General features: G+C 36.1%; 1 protein-coding gene across 1 annotated transcript in view; it reads left to right on the top strand.

The window, feature by feature from the left end:
* The window catches only part of LOC136836320 (voltage-dependent L-type calcium channel subunit beta-2-like), a 343,842-nt gene extending 327,410 nt beyond the window's left edge, over positions 1-16,432 (top strand). Inside the window, exons 10-11 of the mRNA XM_067100451.1 lie at positions 9,199-9,255; positions 10,193-16,432. Of these exons, the coding sequence (XP_066956552.1) occupies positions 9,199-9,255; positions 10,193-10,452 (317 nt within the window). The 3' untranslated portion in view covers positions 10,453-16,432. The remainder of the gene's footprint in view (positions 1-9,198; positions 9,256-10,192) is intronic.
* Positions 16,433-18,119: the final 1,687 nt, after the last annotated feature.

Genomic DNA, 18,119 nt, shown 5'->3' with positions numbered 1-18,119 from the left:
TAGAATGATTTTGACACTTAATGATTCTACTTCTGGTCCACAGTCATGTTTGGAATCTGGGAGGAGGGAATGCTGTGTGTGATCAGTGTTAGAAGCCTTCTTGTGGTGTCTGTGTGAGGTGTCTGGTATACTGTGTACCCTTTGAAGGAAAAAGGATGTGTGTTCTCTAAGGACTGTCTCATGCAGAAGAATATCATGACTTCCTAGGGATGTTGGCAACTGCAGTAGTGCAGATTTGGGCCATACGCCATGAATGTTCCATTGAATCATCTTCAGCATTCTCTGTCATTATGGAGGGGGGATTTGAGTTTGTGTCAGACTTAGTGGTGGAATTGGTGTTACTGTCTGTGCTCTTGAAGTCATTCGTTGAAACAGTGAACCTTTGAGGAACTTCCGAATGGTTATACCAGTGAGGGTTTGGTCGAATGGGATATCCGCCATAGTGGTGGCAGACATGAAGTTGTTCATCTAGTGAAATTCTGGGTTCAGATTGTCTGTCATAATCCCTGATGATGCATATGCATCTTGTGACAGGAGGTAGAGGAATGTCTGTGGCATATTCTGCTGCAAGAGTAGGAGGGGTTGGAGAGACAAGGTTGTAAGGTTCTGGGGAGGAGGCAGGGAGGGAGGATAAGAGATGAGAAGGCAAGGACGAGGATGAAATGTAGGGAGAAGGTGAAGAATAGACTGGAGGAGGAGAGGGAATAGCTTGGGAGTTGGGGGGACAGTTTGGGGAGGGGTATACTGGGAGGGGAGGCCCTGCTGTCTGAGGGGTGGGGGTTGTCTCTGTGGTTTTGGAGGAGGAGGGTGGTTTTGAGGAAGAGAATTGGGAGGGGAAGGATAATGATTGGAAGGAGTTCGTGCAGGAGGGGGGGCGGAGGAGGTCTGTATACCTTACCTTACATGCAAGAAATGCGCTGGAGCCAGCCAGGACACTTCTGCCAGGTGTGGTGATTTCCCCCTACAGTTCAGGCAGCATGCAGCGGTTGGTAGGCCAGCTTTGAATTTGTCCAGACAGATTTTTGTTGAGTGTCAGCAACTGCACATGCTGTAGGTTTTGACATCTGTGCACTACTCCTGATGGTGCCCGAACCGGTGTCACCTGAAACACTCCAAGGGTTCTGGGGTATAGTCTTCCACTGGGAAAAATCCCCAAAGTAAGTAAGTATACCTTAGTTTAACCAGACCACTGTGCTGATTAACAGCTCTCCTAGGGCTGGCCCGAAGGATTAGATTTATTTTACGTAGCTAAGAACCAACTGGTTACCTAGCAACGGGACCTACAGCTTATTGTGGAATCTGAACCACATTATAGCGAGAAATGAATTTCTATCAACAGAAATAAATTCCTCTTGTTCTTCATTGGCCGGTTGGAGATTCGAACTCACGGCCAGCAGAGATAAGAATCCCCAGATTCCTAGATTCACTCGAGAGGGTATGGGTCCCCTAAAGGTGCATATCACCTTTTGAGTAGGGCTCTTAGATCTAGTGCTGATGCACCTCTCTGCACACATAATGAATGGTTGGTCTCAAGGGGGATAAGTTGTAGGTTGGTGGGGTAGTTGCAAACTACTGCTTTCATTAGTCGTTCTGCAGGGTCAAGAAAAATTAGTTCTGGGGTATTTTCCAAGAAATCCACAGTTTCTTGATTTTTCTGGGTGATTGTGAAGTCACCCCTTAGGTTTGGCTTGGCATTCATGGTTAATGATGGGTTTTCTGTTTTCAGGGCGGATATCTTTGCATAGGACCTGTCAGAAGCAACTACCCTGAATTTGGGCAGAGGATTATCACAAGGTTTTTTCACACTTTTGTTCATGGGTTTTAGTATATTCTGGAAAACAATGTGATATACCTTTGTGCTGGTTTTAGTTTTCTGTAAAAGAAAACTACTGTGCTGGCTTTGTCTGTCCGTCTGCAGTTTATTCTGTCTGCACTTTTTCGGTCCGCATGGTTACTGTCTGCCCTCAGATCTTAAAAACTGCTAAGGCTAGAGGGCTGCAAATTGATATGCTGATCATCCACCCTCCAATCATCAAACAACAAATTGCAGCCCTCTAACCTCAGTAGTTTTTATTTTATTTAAGGTTAAAGTTAGCCATAATCGTACTTCTGGCAACGATATAGGATAGGCCACCACCAGGCCGTGGTTAAAGTTTCATGGACCGCGGCTCTTACAGTATTATACCGAGATCACTGAAAGATAGATCTATTTTTGGTGGCCTTGATTATATGCTGCAGAGGCTGTACAGAAAACTCAGTTGCACCGAAGAAACTTGGTGCATTTTTTACTTGTCTTCTGGACGAGTTTCTAGGATCCTTCTTCATCTGAGTGGATGGCTCCACAATTGCGTGCTGGTCAGGTGCTGGGTCTTCAGGGGCCAGGGTCATCGTGGCAGTGTCCATCTCAACAGGAGTTGGGGTGATCTCGGAGTCCGAGTCATCAGAGTCCATAATCCTCCTCCTGGCAGGGTCTAGGGCACTGGAGAGTTTGAGGGAGGAGAGGGAGACAGATCTCTTCCTCGACATCCTTCCTCTTTGGAAGAGGCAAAGAGAAAAAAAGGAACGCACAGCACAGATTATCACAAAACGTCGTTACTTCACTGTTCAGCTGAAAAAGTCTTTGTTCCTCACACCAAATTTCCTTTATCACTTACGTAATCCTCCGACTGTTAAACATCGGAGAAATAGCTGAAAAATAATTGTCACTGGCTTGTAAGGTCGATGTGGCACAACACAGCGGTGGGAGAGCACAAGGCAAACTCCAAGGAGTTAAAAAAGCTGATATAAAAGTGTTTATGAGAATGATAAATATGTTGTAAATACAAGATGGATAGGTCTTGTCTTAGAAAGGTGGTCCCATTATATAACATCCTATAACAAGATTTTTAAACTGGTCCAAAGTCATGTAAATCTACTTCTTTGGTCTGAATATCGTGAGTGATTTTTGTGTTTAGGCTCACGGGAATTACTATAATCATACAATTAAGGTTGCTAGATTGCTTAGCTTGATTAGGATATTATAGATTCTGTCTCTTGTGCACATAAAACACACATTTGTACTTTACTTCCATAATTTAACTAAATGTATTTTCTTTACTGTTGCTGGTGATCCTAAAGCCAGTAGTAGGGCCTACAGTGATCTGATGAAGAAGGGTAGGAATTTTGGGCATTAACATTTATAAATACTGAGTGATGCCTTATGAATCTGTTAGTGTTCGATATGTTCATCTAAATCCATGTTGCTAATATTATCAGTCTGTGTTTGATGCAGTAACTGGACATGTTTATGAATAAACTTGTTCATTACCGCCTCCCGAAGAAACAGTAGCCCAAGTTCCCACCAGGTGTACTATATGAAAACTTATCTGTAATAAATTCCATTGGTAACTTTGCCACTGTGTCGCTAGACATTCTGATTGTTTGGGATATGATCATTTGGAGGTATAATCAGTAAATTGAACCTTTTGATCATTTATTTCATTATTTTTGCAAGGTATATCGATATTTTCAGTAGATTTATCCAGCAGTGATGCCATGACCTAAGTTTCATCCTAATAACTTGAAATAATCTGTGGTAACGTGTTGGGCATTTTTTGGGGGGGCAGTTTGCTTGTTGTAGTCTTAAAGACATTTTAATAAGACCTCACAAATATTTTCTCATTCGTAAGGACTTTTTTTTTTGTATGATTTTAAATTGTTGTCGTTTAGAAATGCTCAAAATTTTCTCTATATGAATGAACTCTGTAGTGCGAATATCAGAACTCCCACATGTATGAAATTGGACATAGTTAATTATTATAAGTGTAAAGATGAGGAAGTAGATAGACTCTGGATTTATAAATTTTGCTCATTAAACTGATTAAAGTTGACCTAGATGTAGCATAGAACAAAAAAAAAATAGTTAAGCACTCATAGTTTATGAAGATGCCTCCTGTGTTATATATTTGCACGTTTGTTTATATGTATTTTTGCCTTTGTGTCTCTCTCTTCATTTTTATCTGTGTCTGTGTGATAAGTGGAATTTTGTTCATTTTCTTATGTACAATTAGTGTAGCCCCATACAAACAGATTTTATCGGGCTAATTAGTTGACTGTAAAGTGTCATAGCGTCAACTGCTGTTGTGTTACTACAGTAGATTTATTAGGCTAGGTGCTGTAAAATTTTTTCGTTACATTATCATTACTTAAGCTAACATATATTTATGTATTTGCAGTTTTTCAAAGTTTCATTTGAATTTAGCTATCAGTTCTACTGTCAGTACTGCTGCAGCCATGAAAGGGAATAGTTTGAAATGAACCTGGAAGATAAAAAGCTGTTATGTGAACTGCAGAAAACTTCAGAACAAAAGTCATTAACAGTGACTTACGGAAACTTATATTTTTGATATAACAGTCTTCATTACAATAACTCTTAGGAACTTTAGGTTGACAGCCTTTCCCAAAAATCACCAAGTGTTTCTGGCAAACTAAAGTATCGTATATCATATATTCCCCTAAAAGAATAATTACATTCTTCTAAACTCTCACTGTTCCCTCATGCTCTTCTATTGAAGTTATCAACTTTATACCGGTCTAGATTTTCGTGAAAGAATTAGTGAAGAGGATCACATCCATCATCTGTGGTCTCTGTAAAGCTTAAAAACAGCAAAACAGAGGCAGGAGACATTAAATATGGGTGGTAAGAGATTTGCCTGGTGGATAAGAAAACAAAAAGGGGTTTGACAGGTGTGCGGTCGCTGGGATGTCAGTGCTAAAAAGCATGTCCATAGTACTTATACTGCAAAATTTTGTGTAGGCAGTACACATTTGGAAATGCGACAAAACAGGAGACATGGCAGTAAGAAAACTTAACAATTCCACACACCATTTTTACAGTCCACTAGCTGCTACACAACAGGACACAAAGTTGGTCACTAAAGATTCCAGACGACAGGAATTCACATATTATCAGTCTAGAATGGGGAGTGGCGTACAGTATAGCCCATGACTTGCAGAGATGCAGGTTATTTTTCTGACTCGGGAGACATCAAAATCTCATGTTTTGCCTCAGGGGTACACTTTTTTCATCGGATTTCATTTCATAAGGATATTCTCCCTTGAAAGGCCGCACCTTTAAATATAGATAAATTATGTGTGAACTAAGAAAAGTGATGACATGATTATTACAAGTTCTCCTTCCCTATGACCAGGAAAAAATTATTTCATGTTATCCGAAGCAAAGGTACAAAATAAACACGGTAAAATAAGGGAGATCATTTCAACAATGAAACTGTTAAAAAGAAGGAAAGACAAGGGAACCCCTAGGAATGAACGAATGGTTACATCAAGGATTACTGTTTTCCATACTGTATTCTAATTCGATTTGTGTATCTTGTTCCGATTTATACTCTCATCCATTCTTTCAGGATGGCCTATCTAATAATTGGATATAATATTCGTGATGTATTAATAAAGCAGTCACAATATTTTAAATTGGATTAACCAAAAAAAAATAGCAGGTAACAGGAAGATTTGAAACCACGCAAAATGCAGTCCAACCTGGGATGTAACTTATAAGAAAATAAGGTAAAACTTTGGTGGATGGGTAAGGGGGCAGTCCTTGATTGCTTGATCATTATTACCCACCCCCCCACCTAAAAACAACTGAAACTCTTACAAGATAAAAATCATGCCTGCATAGTTCCTTGCCCAGTCATGCACAGTCAACAAGCACTGTTGCAATGCCCTTTAACATGCTGCAAACGGGAAAAATCTGGCTGCCGTCAACTATGTTCGAAAATTACATTAGTGAACAATGTGCGTTAAGTGTACACAGGAAAATTATGACCAAGAAAATGAACAAGCTGCAAGAAGTTCTGAGGTATACTGAAGATTTGTTTTGAAGAGATTTCAATCAATTTTTGTAAAAAATAAAAAAAAAAATAAAAAAAATCCATGTGACCTTGAAACCCCCCTACCCAACTGAATCTTGGCTGTGCCCATAAACCCAGCTGTAAAAGTGACTCATGCTCACCAGGTTGAGGGTAAAAATCTTCAATGTAATTTTTTTTACGAAACAGTTGTACAGTGAAGAAAAACCAGTGGTAATTAGAGATATTCACACAAATTCAGAAAACATGGGATGAAGAGAACTATTTTATTCCCAAAATCTGACCATTGGTAGCAAAGAGAGATTTATCTACTATCAAAACTGGCGAAAAGCGACAGTAATTGTAATTTTAATTTTAAAAGGAGGCTTATCCATATTTCTGTTCCCTTGACATTTATCACTTAAAGAAGGTAGTTCGAGTTGTTTAACTAGCCCAAATTGCCAAAACCTTCAAAGACAGATTTTTTTTTAACCCAGAGACCTAACTGTCTATTGTAAAAGAATATAGCATCTGCTCGTCTTTGTCTATCCTTGTCTGTGCGTGAAAGTGGTTACACAAGCCACATTTAGCAGTGACAGGAATTTTTGGAGGACATTTGAATTTTCTAATCAGCTCCAGTTATCCAGTGGATTTTCCACAAGCTCGAGACATTTCGAGAAACCACTTACATGGTGACACAGCAGTATCTAACGTACATTTGGTTTCATACATCATTCAAAAGAAACAAGTCTCATCTCTTTTTACTGCGGCCATGATTTTTACAGATGGGCGACAGATTTTTTTCCCTTGTATACGGCTTTTCTGAAACAGCCTCTCCAGGTTGTCCACTCATCAGTTTATTTAATTATGCTGGGGTGGGGGGCGGACATCCCTTATAGGTACACTCCCAGCTGAAGGCTCACACCAAGACTTTGTAGTTTTACCATTGTATTATAGAAAACGTACTCTCCATGTAGGTAACTGGATATAATTCTTTTTACCGTGAAGGCTGACTGATATCTTATGTTACGCATTTTCACTTGCAGTTTTCGAATGACTTACTCCATCAAAGTTGGAAGGAGGTAATGCTTGCACATGCGTGCGCGTGTTTGCGTGTGTTACCTTGACAAGAGATAAACAGACCTGAATGAACCTAGGTGAACACTCATTTTGTGAACACTCCAGGAGATCATTTTCTTAATGCATAATAACAACAATTTTATTTGTCATAATCAAAATCTTGTAGCCACTCATTATAACTAATGATATTTCCAGCCAATATAGAAATAAGTACCATAAATCGATTGGTATGAAATGATTTAGTTCACTGTTGAGAGGTGTTGGCAGAGGTATGTTCTAACCTGATTGCTCTTGTTAACAAGTCTTCTTACAGCTACTATGCAAACAAATCAAGAAAATGCACATTATTCAGCAACCTCAAGTTTTGCATTTTTAATTTCCATTACTTTTTTGAGGTTGAAGAATGACATCCAAAACTAGCCTGTTAATTGAAATAGTTCTGCAGATATGTAATAATAGAACATTTCCAATACCCCTCATAATGTGTTGCACACACAACCATAGGTTCAAGGGTATTCCGGCAACTAAATTTTATTATAAAGTGAAAGATAATTAAGACAGACCATACAATTTCGTCATACCATTTACTGTTATTACATGCCATAAGGAAATTGCAATTAGATATGGGTGAACTTTAAAATTTGACTAATAATATTGTACCTGTTTTTCTTTAGTAAATACTATTCACTTACAATTTAGACAACTTTATCTTTTCCATAGTAAATGCTATTAATATTTTAGTGTAAGTACTGTACAGCACATACACAAATCAACATTCACATCACAGTGCAAGTCTAAATACTTCTTCTTTATAGTTTATGCACAGCTTACTTCATTTTGTTGACTGCTCACTGAAAATCAAATAGCAGATATGCTCGTGAACTATGCTACTGTATATGGCTGTTAATGACCCTACCAAAAATGTTTTACTCTGTCAAACTTTGTACTATTGGAGTATTATACTTTGAAGAATACGTTATACTGGATTTTATTTGTAGAAGCCACTTATCTCAGCTGCCATGAAATGTGTATTGAAAACAAATGGAAATATATACAGATTTGGTATTGATAAAGGAAAGGTATTACTAAAGCTTGAGATTAAGTACATACAAAATAAGTGTACTCATGTTACTTAGTAAAAGCATATTTCATTGTCTGTGTGAAACAACTTATCCACCTTGCTTTAAGATGGCCAGAGAATGAACTTTCCAAGAATCATGTACTGTGGAGCAAAGCCTTTTTTCTCTCTGAAAATAAGAGAACTCTCCTCTTGCTATATTTCATCTCCCTAGAACTATGCTTTAGATGTTGATGCTAACAGAGCCTTTGTACAATTAATTAGGTAGAGCCAAATTTGTAATTGAGACATTTCTTATCCCGCAGGGTAACTTAGCAACTTTTGTAACACTAAATAGCATTCAAACCTAAGTAAAATAGAATTAGAGTAATATGTTTTAGTCTGTCCAGTTATTTAATTATCCTTAATTACACTGAGTAGAAATTATCATAATTGTGAGTCAGGGTTTACAGAGAATATCAGCCTGTGAAACAAGTTTTATTAATATTCAAATCCCTTTATTACAATATTATGATATAATCACAGAGTGTAGTATACAGTATTCATTTTTTGAATTTTTCAAGATAATTGTTTGGTAATTTCCATTATCTGTAGATTTTAAAAACTCCAGTTGAGATTATTATAAATACAAAATACAAGGATACTTTTTAAATTTGATATACTGTACTATTTTTGGTATTTGAATGTTATTTTTATCAAGTATTTTCCTTTAATGAAAATTATTAAAGTTACAGATCTATACAATGTAACAGAAATGTCTCAATATCAGAGAAGCCATAAATCTATGCTCATAACTCCTCTGGCAATAAATTTTTAACTTTCTTCATCTCAGACCTGCTGTGAGCTTCGTGATTTTTATACATCCCAATTTCTAAAGTCAAAGAGCAGAAAATTATTAGACAACCCACATAGTATTTAAAATGAGTTAGAAGTTTACAGCACCTTCTGAGGTCTTTGATAGAAACTGGTAGGTGTACATCTGCTCTTTTAACGATTTTTAGGAAAATTCCGAAATTTCAGTACCGTAGATTCCAAGTCCCACATTGGTGGAAAGAAGAAAGTTTCAAGTGCCTTATACAACGTGTAAAAAAGAGCAGTGTGCAGTACATGTGTACCAGTATCTATAATGAAACTAAATGGGATTTGGGCTGGCTGTGTATGAATGCCTGTCTAACTGTGTCATCCCCTTAGGTCCTCCCGGGTCCGTGGCTCGTGAGCCCGGCTACCCTCGCTATCCGGATGAGAGAGGTAATGCCCCGGGAAGCAACCCAACTGAGTAGTTAGTGTGGCCTAACTGGCTCGGCCACTGATGGTCACTTTTGACCTAGGTGGTCAGCCAGTGTGGCCCACGTACCTCGACAGCACTACACCAGCTGGTATATTTAGTTGAGCACTTTTATGTTGACCCTTGGTTGCCATGAGTGTCTCAACTGTTGGCTTTGCCATGTCCTAAGACCTGGCCATAGCTCACTGGTTGCTGCTGACACCTCATACTACAGTATTTGTTGACAATTAATTTTGACCAAAAATAATCCTTGGCTTAATGTTTGTTTTATTCACTATGCTTTGCAAGTAGACTATGTTTTGCACATTGTTTAATGATGCATGATGCTTATATTGATATGTTTTACCAGATTTTTATAAGTTATTTTTTAAACAACTTAATATTTTGTGGGCATTTTATTTTTATAGTACAGTATTCTATCTTTGACAGTTTAACGACAAGTGAAGACAATACAAAGAAATAATTATAAATAGTTCAGCTGTCATATTCATATTTCATTTCATATTATCAATTAAAGTAATATTAATACAGTTTGACCGACGAGTAGCTCGGCTTAGCATCACTGCTGATTGCTGTGTGTGTATGTGTGTGTGCAACTAACATAGAATCTATTGTACACACATTATAATGGTCTTCACTTGTCTCTTTTATAATTAGCCCTCTAATAACAGGTTTTGATTTGATTTTGACTATTGGTTATATCGCAATGAAGATGGTGATTTCTTATAATCTCATTACACTTTTACACTTGCATAGTCACTATATTGCTCTTGAAGTGAAGTAAGAACTTGTTGAACCCTTCAGTTATTTAATGTCTTAATATTTCTATATTTTGAGATTTATGAAATAATTTGTGTCAGTGACTGCTTTTAGGCTAATTCCTGTTTGGCTTCTCTGCAGTGTATCACCGGGGAGGGCCAACAGGACATGGACCCCCAAGAACTCTTCCTTCCCGTGATCTTAGAGACATGAGAGATCCGCGAGACCCTAGAGATTTGAGAGATGACGAATATGTGGACAGGCTTCCTCCTCAAGATCCTGGTCTGATGTACGATCGCCCACCCGACCGACCTGTGGGCCGACGACAGTTACCTCCTACGAGAGATGATGACTACCATTCTCCACACCGACCCCCTACACGTCAAGTCCTTAATGTGTAGCATTTAGCCTATGTTTGTAGCAGCTAGTGTTTGTTTGTAGCATTTATGACTCATCTGTAGCCTTCTTCCCTCTGTTCAATCCACACGATGAAGATTATTTGATACAACTCTGTGTATTCATTTTCCCTCTTTATAAGAGTTGTAGTTTTATGGAAGGGAATGTATAGGCTATATTCAGATAATAGCTACTAACATTCACTACTGTCACAATCTGAAACCTGTGCTCGTTTGAAATACTTAGAAAGACTTTTGATACTTTTATGGTGAAACCAAATTAAATTGTAAAGGACTAAAGGTTTCGGTCATTTCTACTTTTCTTTATAAGCTGTTTTATCTCTTGGACAAGCACATGAAGGTGCAGCTAGCATAAAACAGATATATAGTGGGGCTCCTGAACTGTGCATTGTGATAGTCCACTTCTGAGGTTGCAAAATAAATGTTACCTAGCCCTTCTAAAGCATAATAATATAAATATATATAAATATATATACATTATATATATTCCCCTTATTCCCTTTTAACCCCAGCTGCCTTATACAAATAATCCTTGTCAACAAAAAATTTCTAATATTGGAGCCATCCTGGAAAAGAAAAAAGTGCTATACGATCATCTGTTCCTTGCAGCTGGGCACCTGGAATGAACTCCAGGCACAAACTTTCAATGAGGCTCCAGTTCCACTTTGTACCTTTATTGCTCTCCAACAACCTGAGAGTATGATGGATGGTTGTAGTCTAGATCATAGTATAAATATTGTAATACAAAGTTAAAAATGGTTTTGGTGATCCACAACCCACATATGATAAGTCTTATTTGTCTTGGCTCATACTGTGCCACTTGTTTATTGATAATATGAGTTTCATATTCTGCCCCTAAGCCTTACGCAGATATTTTCTGGAAAGATGTGAGGGCTTAACATTATAAATACCAATGTAAATATAGTTGGTTGTACACTAAGGATCGGCACATTATCCTTTGCCCAAGTTGTTCTTGAAACTGCCTTTAACCACAGTAGTGTTGATATTACACTAGTTTTTAATATTTTCACTTTGTAGCTTGGAATTATCAATTATTTTAGGTTTAACAGTAAAATTCAATGACTCTTCACTTTTCATAAGCCTAGTGATGCAAAGTTATTTTGCATGTGACAGTAAAGTTTTGTGAAGTTCAAACTTTTATATGAACGTTTTTCTGATTAATTGTAATATTAAAGTATGGCAGCCTAGAATATTTGAACAGTACATTTAGTAATCGATATACAGAATTGTTCATGCTGTTTTAAGGTCTAGATCAGATAATCATATATTAAACACTTTATCAGTTACCAGTCGTTTCTGAAAGTAAAGTAAAAACAATAGAAAATTTAACAACAGCTGTCAAAGCTGACTTAGGATCATTTGTATTTCTGTAAATTCGTATGAAATCCCTGTCGACATTTATGGCAAGAGCATTCATCTGCATGATATTAATTGTATTTCTTCAAATCTCATTTTTAAACAGGTCAGAAGGAACTTACAGTTTTTACAGTGCTTGTGAACACCAATCATTGCATAAGAGATGTTGAAATAGGATAACACTGCATTGCTCAGCCATAATTATAAAAAAAAAATACAGTAATGGCAAATGATTACTGTATGTTTTTTATAACTTACACTATTTTACATACTTTGATCTTCTGAGAAAGTAAATCCATATAAAAAAAACATTATGGAAGATAGGCCAATTAAAGAAAAAGGTGAGATTAGTTTGACAATTGAAGAAAGATCCTGTGCCCTATGTATTTTTCATAAAGTAGAAGGCCAGATCAGAGGAGTGATAGGCAAGTTCTGACAGTCACGCAACTGGATACGTAGATCTCGTAACCTTGTTGAAAGAATGATCAAATCAAACTAGTAAATGACGGGTCTCTTTTCTGCAAGCTTTTGTGAAAAAAATCTTTCCAATAATCACACCTAATTAACTGATTTTCAGCTTTGGATCTCCTGCTTTCATAAAGTAATGGAATTCATGACAACATTTATTTGTTGTGCACTTTTTTAGGATAAGACTTTTATATAAGTTCTCTATAACTTATGAAGAATCTGAATGGCTCATACTTTGTATGAAATAAGGACTCTCAAATTATCATTATTTCTCTCTCAAGACTTACATCATGTGCTCACCCTGTTGTTACTTTAAATTAGATATATTCATGATTCAGTGATATAGCTTTTCTTTAATATTAATTAATATGCAAGTACTATATGTATACACATACTTATATACTACATATACATAAATGAATTCATGTTTTCTTATCATGTAGTGTTGAGTAGCATAAAATGTATATATATATGATCACTTGCATCTGTACACACACATTCATATATAATGTACATAAATGTATTCATAATATTGGCTGTTGTTGTTGAATGAATTAGGAAACTATTAGTTTACAAGAAAATATATTTTTATCTCTAAACTTAATGTGCCACGGACAGTATTTTACTGTAATGGTGGTAGACACTAGTTGAAACTTTTGAGTAGGTAAGCAAGGAGAATATCTTCATTAAAAACTTTACTATGTACAAGGTAATGTTTTGCATATTTCACAGAAAATGTGTATTGCTGGAGTAGGAAATATAATGTATTTTCTGTTGTCATGAAAACACTAATAGCTGATACATGACAAAAGGATGGCTTTATATGAACCAGGAAATATTAATTTTTTAAGCACTTACATTGTGGTGTAGTTGGTTGACGTAGATATTTAAATTGGCCTGTTGTTTTATTTACTGGTTACTGATTATCTGTATGGAAACACTTCTTTGCATTTCTTCCTTTTCTTTTAAGTCGTTTCACTTGTATATTACTATTTAATTTCAAAATACGTTTTCTAAAGTTGTATTTGATCATCTCTTGGGATGTGATAATATAAGTTTGATGTGTTTGTGGCCTATACCATTTACAATAGACTCTACAAAACGTGAACCTACAGCCATTTTAGGATATTTTGTATGCTCCACTTCTCATAAACTGTTGATCTTTTGGCTGTGAAGGCATGCAAAAAGCATCTTCATTTTTTTATAATTATTCCTCTTACTGTTTGATGCTCAATTTTACATCAGAGGTACAGTATCCTTTACTGGCATTTCTACCTGCATATCTTTATGGTCTGACAGAATTGGCGGTTATTCCTGAAAACGGGATTTATAACCTAAACAGAAAACCAAAAAGCAGGAGATCTAAATCGTCTCTTTTGTTTAGTTGTATTGTCACTTCACTGTGATCTTACAGTCACTACATATAGTTCTACTCTAGATGGACTTCATATTCAAAATTTCAACACTTTTGACAGAATCTACTCACTCATTCTTTAACCTTTTTTACAATTCTCTGAATGTTTGTGCCGATACTTAGTATGCTTTAACAATCACTCATGTTATCCTTGCTTCATAAAGCTGTGATAAGTCAAAATTTAGTATTGGCTTATACCAACCTTTTAGTTGACTACTAGTTTTTATAACCAGTCCCATGAGATTAAAACCTTTGAAAAATATACCTCTGTGAGGTTACTAATAATAATGAAACTTTTACACTTGGACCAATTAAATTACTCGATACCAACAGTAACATGGCTGACTGTCAAGGCTTTTTCATAAAGTGTACCACAATGTGATTGATTATTTTTTGTCACCATTATTTTACAAACTAATTACAGTGTTCTTCAAAAGAAAGTAAAGGAGTAAAAACTGTAAATGGAAAAAATAACAATGTGCTGTAATTTGTTTTAATGAAAGGTTTCAACGTGCATCAATCAAATTTTATTTTGTTATCGAATATTTGACTTCCAACAGACACAGAGTGATACAATACTTTGCATGATTTCAGTTTATCTTTAAAGTACTGAACTTCGTTAAAAGAAAATCAGTGATTAAGACCTTTAGGGGTATAGCATTAAATGGCATTTTAAAAATGTACTATTGCAGAGAAAAAGATGACTTGTAAAATCTAAATGAGATAATGGAAGTTCTTTTTTATGCCGTAACTTAAAAACAGACACCACTTATATGAATATGTATTTTCGTTTGTACTGTTAAAAATATTTTAATTTTTGGAAATTGCTCCTATGTAATAAATTTTCTCAAGAAAGCAATTGACATCTAGATTTAAGCAATGATTCAATCAATCAAAGTAGAACCCCTAAAGACCGAAGAATGTAATTGATGTACAATGGTTAAATGGGCCACAGTACAAAATTTAAGATGCACATAGTCAGCCTTACCCCTGTAGCACTCCTATGTATGGCAAAATTCTAAAACAGTGAATGAACGGCTCACTAAAATTTAGTCACAGGACTTGATGCTAACTTACGTATGTATAAATCTAGATCTACTGACAAGTAAGCTTTACCAATATCTAGAACTCACGTGATGTTTTAGAATTTTGTTCCCTTCAACACATAAGCGCCTCTTTCTTACAATTACTACTCTGCCTCATTATATCTCGAGTCCATGGGCAATTTTCTAAAGAGGAACTTGAAGTCAGCATGAGCAGCCAAGATCTAAACTTTCCTGCTTAGGTTTGATGTCCGTGTCCAAAATAGTTACCTAGGACTCACTCAGGAGTTGTTCCCTTGCGTCATTTTTAAAGGAAAAATATAAAACTCAAGAGAAGCTTTAGAATTTTGCCCCAAATGCTGTGATTGACGGTTTTTTTCCCTCTAGAGGGAAGAGTTTGTTTCTCTGAGAGCATTATCAGAGCCTATATGAATACAGTATCCTAGTAATTTTCTTGCCACAACCATCATAAAAGCTAATGTACAAACCTAGTACCCATCATGTCCTTTCCACATAATCCCTTTTATCCTAAACATCTTCTTCTTACATACCTTCTAAAAACCAGTGATCTCCAGAAGCTGAGAACCCCTTCGTCTCAAAGTTAATAGACTGATCCATGTTAAAAATGATGACCAAATGTTCGTTGGCTTTCTTTTATCAACAATATGATAAAGAACAAAAAATGAAAAAAGGCTTAACATTTACATTTTTCGATGTGATCAAACAGATATTTGGAATTGTGATAGTGAAAGATACAGCATCCAGACATTTTCATCTACAGTACTTTATTGCATGTTCTACATATTCAGCCATCAAGGCAAGAAAAACAAACATGTAAATTCTCCTTTGCTGAAAATTATATGAATCATGAAGCTGATGTGTTAATCTTAGCACTCTACCTGTTTTCTTTCAAAGGATGATGACTTTCTCATAAACATGTCCTAAACATTGCCCACAAAATATCTTTGCATCATGAAACCTTTTTAAAATTACAGCATTCTTTCACTGACTGTAAATTATGTTCCTGCTCTCAGAAACAGAACCTCAGTTACCTTATGTCATATTCTTCAATAAAAGTTTTAAGTACTCTAGTGAAGTATGCCCATTTCAGCATTTCAGAGCTTTCACATGTTTTGTTTTACATCCTGCAATATAATGCATGAAACCATGGTGCAAGGGTATTCTGTATAAAATCATCCAACATACATTTTTTTTATGAAGTGGATTGTACTCCATCCTGTTCAATATTTTGCCATCCCATTATCTGTAAACAGTAGCCTCTGGTTAATATGATTGCTTTTGGTAGGTGTATTTTACCTTTTTTAATACAAGTGGCTGTAAAATATTGGGTATATATGCATGAATGTTTGATGTATGATGAGTTCTGTTTACAGAAAGCATATGGTAATGTAACACAGCAATGATATTAACTGGTCCTACTGCTGCAAAAATACCCATATGTATTTCATGATCTATGTACTTTCCCAGTCTACAAGTATCTCCCCCAAAATGTCTCAGACCTCTTCCCCTTCTTCAACAAACAAACCTCAACTCTTGGTCTTTTCCCTTACAAATAGAACCTTTTACCCCTAATGCATGTACCACTCACAGACTACATTTTGTTGCAACAATTTGTAAATAATAAAACTTTTTATCATGATGATTTGTGTATCTTATTAAAACCTACTCCTATTTTTCAGAAAAATCTTGAATTCTTTGGGAAAAGCCGAATTGAATGGCTGTTAAAATCGAAATACTTACAATTGCCACAAACAGCAGTAGTGTTTCTTTCCCATAGTGGCAGACTGTTTCTACTTAAGGGCTGCTGGAAGTAAAAATAAAGACGAAAAATCTTTTTAATTACTCCTTTGACCTCAAATCTAAAACATATTAAGTCTTAATCTGCTCGAATAAAGATACTACTTATTAAATGGGAAATTTTCATTCCACCGAGGCAAAAGAGAAGCTCAATGAATAGTCAGTAAAAAGAAAATGGTTAACAATGATAAACACATTAGTGCTGAGAAATAAGACAGCAGATAATAGTAGCAAAAGTTTTAAACTACACACATATGCAGAATTTGTCAGTGACCACCTTCTGCAAGTAAATTAAAATGAAAAACTTGGCACTTGAAATTTTCAGTATTATTTATTTGCCAAAAAGTCATTTCACCCAACAGTGGATAACTCAAAAAAAAAAAAAAAAGAAACAGTAGTCATGGTCTTCTGTCTGTTCACTTGAAGTCGAAAAAACGTCCTGTTGTGCGCATGACGTCAGGCGGGAGACATTTACGCACACACACACACAAGCCAGACACTTGGTGGATCAGTCACTGAAGGAAGCATTAATGGGAAACATCACGGTGACGAGTTTTCGTTAAAATGCCGCATAATTGTGCTGTGTTTGGTTGTTTTTCCGTGAGGAGTAAAGAAAACAACAGTAGAGTCTTTAGGTTCCCCAAAATGAGGAAGATAAGAAGAAATGGGTTTACTCTGTGCAAGAGAGAAGACCCAATAAATATTAAGGAAGCTCGAGTGTGCAGTCTACATTTTGAGACAAGTGCTTTCAAAAGAATGCTGAAATATGAATTGCTGAACCTTCCAGTCCCATCGAGTATGAGACAGTTGGCGGATGGAGCTCTTCCAACATCAAAACTACCTGGTAAAAAAAGCTAAGTTCCATTATTTTATAGTGCCTATGATGTGCAAGATAAAACTTAGATAGGCCTAAACTCAACTATGACTGTTAAAACTTGCGACTAATAGTAATTAGAATAGACCTACTGTACGTTTTTTGAGGAAGTCCCACTTGTCTCTGTTGTCTTTTATCAGAATAGGCTAAATTTATGTCTTTGCTACATTAGATTGTTTTTTGTAATCATGAGCTGGGTGTTTTATTTATAAATGGACTAGAGGGCCATCTTCAAGAACCTGTTCTAGCCTTTTCTCGATGAAAATTAAGTGTTGTGATAGCTGAGTTTACAAAAAGTAACTGATAACTGCTGTGTTTCTTCCTCACAGTGCATGGTTCCTTTAACAATTGGTAACATTACATTACAGATCAGAGCGGCCGACTGAAAAAATAATTGATTCTGCAATAAACAATAATATTAAATTACAATACAAAACATACAGAACTACAATATGGATAAGTCTTGATGCCTGTGAATATCACTGATTTTTAAATTGTAAAAATGACCTTGATGTAATTGTTTAAGTGGGAAGTGCACTTAATTAATGGCGCCGCCGTTGCTGATGTGGACTTTACAGTCCCACTTGTCTCTTTTGTCTTTTATCAGAATAGGCTAATTTTATGCCTTTTGCATTAGATTGTTTTGTGTAATCATGAG

Source organism: Macrobrachium rosenbergii, chromosome 4 (genome assembly GCF_040412425.1).
Source record: "Macrobrachium rosenbergii isolate ZJJX-2024 chromosome 4, ASM4041242v1, whole genome shotgun sequence".
NCBI classification, from domain to species: Eukaryota; Metazoa; Arthropoda; class Malacostraca; order Decapoda; family Palaemonidae; genus Macrobrachium; species Macrobrachium rosenbergii.
This window is presented reverse-complemented; position numbering and strand designations above follow the sequence as displayed.